Consider the following 7,577-nt stretch of genomic DNA (forward strand, 5'->3'; position numbering starts at 1 on the left):
TCTGCTAGTCAGGCTTTCATCATAAAAAAGGAGCTTACTCTCTCAATATTTTTAACTCACTATTGACAATAATCCCTAATGTCCACAAGTGGATAAAGGATACATTTCTAGGTCTGCAGCAAAATAATTATGTGTTCTTGCCTTGTGAAATTAGCAGGTGTCTCTACCATCTCCCTTTCTGAGTGATCCATATACTTTCCCTGAGGCATAGTTAGTTCCTGAAGGACCTGAAGACCCCTTACCTGACGACCTTACCTGCCCAATCTCCCATGTCTCCAATTTTCTCTGAAAAAGTACTTGGAATTCAGATTTAGAACCACTCATCTAGACAAGGCTGCTAAACAGATGCTGTTCCCCTGGTCTTGGCCTAACATCCTCCCTGCCTGGAGCCCAGAAGGCATACCTGCGGAGGGGCAAAGCAGAACATTCTCTGGCCACAGCCTCTCACCAGGAAGTGGTCACCTGTCATGAGCACTATTCAAAATCAGGAACCAAGGTGTGGTCTGAGCTCCTTTAAGCTCAAAGGTTTGGGGGCTCGTGGTGAATCCCCAGAGAAGAGTCCAGAAGAGGAGGATGGAAGGGGGGTGGCCTTTTGAGGGGGGATTCCTGCTCTGCCTCACTGTCAGCCTTCTGCTTCCAGGTAAGATGGGGCAAGAACAAGGAAAGACAGAAACGCTGTTCTGGGCAAAATCCATAAACCCTTTCATTCTCCAGACCTAGAGAGCATCTAAAATAGCTAGGTTAAACATTTTATTTCTCTGTAGTATCTATGTTATGGCTTCCTTGGAAACAGACAAAAACCCCATTCCACTGATCAGTACACATGGCCCCTCTCTCATTTGTCTGCCTCGGCATCTACTATCCTGTCTATCCTTCTATTCATCACCTCTCCAATCCCACTTTTTTTAGTCTCCAACTTTTCCTTTCTACCAAGATACAGTTACTATGAACAGGGTGGTTTGAGTCCTGTTGACTGTAACATAGCTCCTTTCCTACCTCACTCAGAAGATCTTGCAGAGGAGATGATGTAGAGGGGAAAGGACAACATTTTCTTCCCCAGAATGTGTTTCTCTTTGGTTTGGAGATGTACCTTGGAGTTAGCTGGTACGGGGGAGTAATGGATGGGGCACAGAAGAACTTGCTGGGCTGTACTGACAGGAATAATCACAGAGTATATGCGGCTGGGATGTGGGTGAGAGGGGCCAAGGGGCTTCTATGTTTCATTGCATGGCTCCACCCAGCACATGGTAGATGATCAGTGAGATCTTCTCAGAATGGTAATGATGAAGATGGATCCCACAGATCTTAGAGGAAGCCACTGAATTTGGGAAGGGCACAGAGTGCAGCACACAGTGGGCAGTCAGTAAATTCACATTCAGTACAACGTTAAGTCCCTGTGTGTTTCACACTGCACTCATGTTGACTTCTTTCCAAAATTTTCTTTCCAGGAAATGGAAAGATATAAAAGCATGAAGGGGAAATTAATCGGATCCCTGGGTGGCACAGCGGTTTGGCGCCTGCCTTTGGCCCAGGGCGCGATCCGGGAGACCCTGGATCGAATCCCACGTCGGGCTCCCGGTGCATGGAGCCTGCTTCTCCCTCTGCCTGTGTCTCTGCCTCTCTCTCTCTGTGTGACTATCATAAATAAATAAAAATTTTAAAAAAGGGGGGGATTAAGAAACAAAATTTTAGGGAAATTTTGTTCAGTGACTATGAGAACAAATCATAATAGAGCTAGAAAGAAAAAAAGTATGGTCAGACAAAGCCAAAACTTCAGGGTTGGGACTGTGGAAGGAATAGGACTCCCCAGAGAGGCTGTTTACATAGAAATTTGGATAGGCTTTATACGGGAGCAAAGCACAGGAAGAAAGGTCTGAGCCCTGGTTCAGCTCACCACATCAACTTCCACCATTTTCCTACCAGACCAGCTCCTGCTCCCTAGCCTTGGCAGGAAAACTTCGGCCTTCAGAAGTCTTGGCCCAGAAAGGAGGGGTTCACATGCTTCACCCCATGTCCACGTTTTCTTTCTCTGAGGAGAGGCTTGAGGCCTCAGCCCTGATACTCCTCTTACTTAGGAAACATAAAAGCCCTATTCCCATCTTATAGGTCTCTGTTCTCTACAGGAAGGTCAAGCACTTTCACCATCAATTGCTCAGGCTTTGACAAGTATGGGGTGGACCCTGCTGTCTTCCAGACTATATTTAACCAGAAGGACTTCCGTCCAGTCATCAACTACAGCATCCCCACTCAAGTCAATATCTCCTTCATTTTGTCTGCCATCCTGGAAGTGGTGAGTTCTGACTCCTACATTCTTTCCAGAGACTGCTAGTAGGGAACAAGGAGTCTTCACCCTGGCAACCCAACTTTGCACTGGTCCAGTGGCAAGCAATCCATCCCCAAATGCTCTACAAGTTAGATGTCCATCCTAGGGGGTGGAGAGACATGAAGGGGAACATTGCAGTGATGTGTCTGCAGGGAACATTTGTCTTGAGTTCTGCCCCTATAGGTGGATAAAACATATTTCCAATGGGACTTCATGCTGTCCTTTCCCCTACATTTTCAATGTAACCTGCATTTTTCAGACCCACTTTTCTTTTGAGATTTGTAACTGAAAAACTGAACAGTCACACAGGACCATGTAGAAAACAAAGGCAAGAGGTAGAATGGGACCTGATCTCGGGGCATTAATCATCCTGAATGGGGACTTTTTTTTGTCAGGATGAACAACTCCAGCTGCTCACATCATTTCTGTGGTTAAAGTTGGTACGTAACTCCAGCTTAATTCTCTTCCCTTTTTTTCCCCTCTTTTCTGGGCTTGTTTGCAAAAATCACATTTGTTGAAATTGGCAGTGCCCGAGGGAATAGACAAATCCAAACAAAATAAGGCTCATGCTGATGACAAATCACTTTCTCAGCTGCCAAACAACTTTGAAAGACATAGATGGAAAATACAGGAAGACGGGGGTGGTATAGTTGAAAACCCCTAGGTAAGCTCCAGGGCCCAAAGGTATTCAGCACCCAGCTTAAAATTTCCTTTGAGTGGAAACTGAAAAGCTAACAAGACTGTTAGCTAGAGAAGGGGAACATTATCACATCGACGCCCTCAGCTTCTACCATTATAGGTAGAGAAGAGGAATCAGAGTTTAAAAGGAAATGAGGGTTTGTTTTTTTTTAAGTGACATGCACAAATATCAATGTGCAAAGTATAAGTCTATCTGTATAAGTAAAAATGAATGCTGGAAAAAAAAATGAATGCTGGAATATGTATTAATTAATTTTCTAGAAAGATACCCAAGAAAAAAAAAAAAAGAAAGATACCCAAGAAACTGTTAATAAGGAGACTGAGTTGAGGTTATAAACTGAGATGGGGGGCAGCCCGGGTGGCTCAGCAGTTTAGCGCTGCTTTCAGCCCAGGGCCTGATCCTAGAGACCCGGGATCGAGTCCCAAGTCAGGCTCCTTGCATGGAGCCTGCTTCTTCCTCTGCCTGTGTCTCTGTCTCTGTCTCTCTCTCTGTGTGTGTATGTGTGTGTATGTGTGTGTGTCTCATGAATAAATAAATAGAATCTTAAAAATAAAATAAACTGAATTGGAGTGAATCAAGGAGGGAATAGCTTGATTTTTATATTATACCTTTCTGGAATGGTTAAAATTTTATCATATGCCTGTAGTCAATACATTTAGGGAAAAAAATTCATACACATGTATATATATTTAAGGGAATGGAAGGGTAGATGCTGACATAAACTAGCTCCAGGTTTCAGCCACCTGTGCTCCGTGATCTAGGTCTGGAATAACCCGTTCATCAGCTGGGATCCAGAAGAATGTGGAGCTATCAGTAAACTCACTGTGACGACTGAGAACCTGTGGCTCCCAGACATCTTTATCGTGGAATCGTGAGTGCCGGGGCTAGGGAAAACTGGAGGGGAAACCCTTCTGCAAGGAGCAAGCCAGGGCAGTATAGGGCAAACCCAGTCACTGGGGCCACCAAAAACTTATTTCCAAGAGGAGCACTATCACAGCTCATCAACAGTATCTCATTTCTAGAAGACATTTATTCTGGAAATGAGAAAGTGGTGGGCAGAAAAGATGGCAGAGGAGCCACAGTGAGCAACATTGGGAAGCTCCGCCTAAGCTGATATGAAACCCAGAGCATCTGCCTCTCTCCCCTTCTGCCACTTAGCATGGATGTGGATCAGACCCCAGAAGGCCTCTCTGCATATGTGACTAGTGACGGTCACATTGTATATAACAAACCAATGCGGGTGACCAGCATCTGTAGCCTGGACATTTTCTACTTCCCCTTTGACCAGCAAAACTGCACCCTCACCTTCAGCTCTTTCCTCTATACAGGTGAGGTGTGGGTGTGGGTTCTGGGAGGGGGTAAAATGAGCTCAATCGGTGGGGCAACAAAACATCACACACAACAAGGTTATTATTTTTTTTAATGCCTAGAGAGGGACAGTGGGGTATTTGCTAATTGGGGGTGTGTGGATGGTGGTGGGGAGTTGAATTTAGGAGGAGAAAGCCCAGAATTGAAAGGAGGTGACTGAGGAGTGAAGGAGCCATGTTACTGGACAGCCAGAGACAGGGAGCTAAAGCAGTTTTCTTGCTCATCTCTCTGAGCCCTGCACAGAGCAGATGCTGAACAGTGTGCTGAATGAGTGTTTATCTCCCCTGCAGTGGAAAACATGTTACTGGGCATGGCAAAGGAAGTGTGGGAGATAGCAGACACTTCACGTGACATTGTCCGTACAGAAGGGGAGTGGGAGCTCCTGGGCATCACCAAGGCCACGCCGAAGATGTCTGTGGGCTCCAGTCTTTTTGACCAGATCATGTTCTATGTAAGCCTAGAGATTTGTGAGATGTGTCCATCCTCCTTACTGTTCTTCATCAGATCTTTCTAAATCCCAGAGCCTCTCACGTCTTACCCCAAGACCAGAAAGCCACTTGGTGCCACAACCCTCACAGCCTTTCTCTCTCCCAAGTCCCCCAAAGCCACCCTCCTGTCTGAAACTGCCACTTCCGGCATAGGTTTTCTTTGGTGGGTGTGGCAGAGTTTTTTTTTGTCATGTGAAGGCTGCTTTTCACCCAGGAAGAGCCCCTGCTGGGTTGAGGACACCAAGGGAGAAAGGAGCTGTAATCGTCCCTCAGTCTTCCCTCAGCCCTAGCTTCACCTGGTTCTCTGCTCTCTCCTGCCTCCAGGTGGCCATCAGGCGCAGGCCCAACCTCTACATCATAAACCTTCTGGTGCCCAGTAGCTTCCTGATTGCCATCGACGCCCTCAGCTTCTACCTGCCGGCAGAAAGCGAGAACCGTGCCCCATTCAAGATAACCCTTCTGCTGGGCTACAACGTCTTCCTGCTCATGATGAATAAACTACTTCCTGCTAGTGGCACCCCCCTCATCAGTATGCCTACCTCCTTACTGTTGGAAAGTAGGGGGGGATAAAAGGAGGCAGGGTACACAAGTGCGCTGGCTAGACCTGCTGACACAGCTAAGGCAGAAAGGAGAAAGTGATCATGGTCATTTCAGAAAGGGCTTTGTGTGTGAAACAGAGAAAAGCGGGGGATTGCTGCTTCATCTGGGCCCCACTCATGCATGCTCCATACCCCCACCCCAGGTGTCTACTTTGCCCTGTGTCTGTCCCTGATGGTGGTTAGCCTGTTGGAGACCATCTTCATCACCTACCTGCTGCACCTGGCCACCACCCGGCCCCCAGCCATGCCTCGGTGGCTCCATTCTCTGCTCCTCTCCTGGGCCAGCCCAAGGACATGCTGCCCCACCAAGCTCTGGAAGGAGAATATGGGCCCAGGCCTCACGCCCCCTCACCTGCCCGGTAAGAAAAGTCTGCACCGCCTACACTCTCTACACTGGAGCCAGCTTCCTCAGTCCTCCACCTCCCCAATCCTGTCTCCTTCCCACTTTGAAGCTGAGTCTCTGTCTTCTCCACAGGACCGAAGGATCCGGGGCAGTTGGTAGGGAAGGAGCTGGCACCCAGGGAGGCAGAGCTGAGCGGGGACTCAGGACTGACAAGCACTCAACTAGCTGGCCTGTGGGTGCAGTTCAGCCATATGATGGACACCTTCCTCTTCCGCCTCTACCTGCTCTTCTTGGCCTCCTCCATCATCGTGGTCATCGTCCTCTGGAACACGTAGGAGGTGGATTCTATGGTAGAAGAGCAAGCCAGGGTTCAAGTTTGTTCAGCTTCAACTGACCATCCCAGCCCCTGTTCCTCTGCTCCAGTTCGCATACATAGACCCAAACACACCATGATCCAGGGCTTAAGTAGAACTTCTACAGACTCTCAGAATGTACATGTATATGTTAGAAATGTAACTTTCCTTGGATAAGGAAGGCTTTGTAATAAATGACTACAAGTATTTACCCCCCAAAAAAAACCAACTCTCAAAAAAAATTTTTTAGAAAAAAAAAAAAAACTCTCACACTGGTGTAGAAAAAAGGGATTAAATTTCTTTTTAAATATAGGCTGATTTATTTATTTATTCTTTTAATAAATATTTATTGAGCACCCACTATGGCTAGGCACTATTCTGAGTGCGGAGGGTACAGCAGTGAGCCAAACTGACAAAAATCCCTCTCCTCAGGGAGAGTGGGTGGAGACTGACAATAAAGAAGATAATAAGTGAAACATAGAGCATGTGCTAAGTGCCAAGGGGAAAAGGCAAATTAAAGAAGGAAGAATGGGGGATGCCTGGATGGCTTAGTAGTCAAGCATCTGCCTTCAGCTCAGGGCATGATCCCAGAGTTCCGGGATCGAGTCCCATGTTGGGCTCCCTGCGTGGAGCCTGCTTCTCCCTCTGCCTGTGTCTCTGCCTCTCTCTCTCTCTCTCTCTCTCTCTCTCTCTCTCTCTGTCTCTCATGAATAAATAAATAAAATCTTTAAAAAAGAAAAGAAAAGAAAAAAAAGAAAGAAAAGAAAAGAAAAGAAAAGAAAAGAAAAGAAAAGAAAAGAAAAGAAAAGAAAAGAAAAGGAAGAATGGGAAATGGCAGGGGATGGAGACTGCAAGTTTAGGTGGGTGGCCAGGGAAGGCTTCATGAGAACTTGTTGTCTGGCTGGTTCCTATGCATTATTCCTCAGTAGTACCAGGGGGAGCCCAGGTGGTGCTATAAACAGATGTCCCTTGACAAATGGAGACTTGAGTATGAGTCAAACACAGCTCTGTCCTCAAAGAGCTTGTGGCCCAGCTGGACAAATAAAATACATATGTCAAATAATTGCAATTAAATATGGGATCTATTTTTAAAGTTTTGGTGAGTGCCATTGAAAAGAAACTGCTGTAAATTTCAGAAGAGAAAGGATTCTTCTAGTGGGAGCAGAGCTGTGGTTCTCGATTCGGTCTGCACATTAGAATTATCTGAAGTGGCTTTTAATTTTTTTTAGGATTTATGTATTTATTTGAGAGAGAGAGAGAGAGAAAGAGAGAGATCATGCACACTCAGGTGGGAGCGAGAGAAGGAGCAGAGGGAGAGAATCCTCAAGCAGACTCCCACTGAGCACGGAGTCCCACCTGGCCCATGAGATCATGACCTGAGCCGAACACAAGAGTCGGACGCT

General features: G+C 46.5%; 1 protein-coding gene across 1 annotated transcript; it reads left to right on the forward strand.

The window, feature by feature from the left end:
* Window positions 1–573: 573 nt before the first annotated feature.
* LOC140622086 (5-hydroxytryptamine receptor 3C-like) lies at window positions 574–6,398 on the forward strand. Its single transcript, XM_072807602.1, has 9 exons — window positions 574–640; window positions 2,124–2,290; window positions 2,719–2,763; window positions 3,785–3,894; window positions 4,182–4,351; window positions 4,682–4,842; window positions 5,204–5,408; window positions 5,622–5,837; window positions 5,954–6,398. Exons 1-9 carry the CDS (start codon window positions 574–576, stop codon window positions 6,154–6,156), a joined length of 1,344 nt encoding a protein of 447 aa, XP_072663703.1. The 3' UTR covers window positions 6,157–6,398.
* The last annotated feature ends 1,179 nt before the right edge of the window (window positions 6,399–7,577 follow it).

The sequence above is a fragment of the Canis lupus genome, chromosome 31, assembly GCF_048164855.1.
Source record: "Canis lupus baileyi chromosome 31, mCanLup2.hap1, whole genome shotgun sequence".
In the NCBI taxonomy this organism is placed as follows: domain Eukaryota; kingdom Metazoa; phylum Chordata; class Mammalia; order Carnivora; family Canidae; genus Canis; species Canis lupus.

Coding starts and splice junctions, on each gene's coding strand:
- LOC140622086 (XM_072807602.1), top strand. CDS start 574: ATGGAAGGGGGGTGGCCTTTTGAGGGGGGATTCCTGCTCTGCCTCACT. Junction 641..2,123: donor TGTCAGCCTTCTGCTTCCAG/GTAAGATGGGGC, acceptor TGTTCTCTACAG/GAAGGTCAAGCACTTTCACC. Junction 3,895..4,181: donor GACATCTTTATCGTGGAATC/GTGAGTGCCGGG, acceptor TCTGCCACTTAG/CATGGATGTGGATCAGACCC.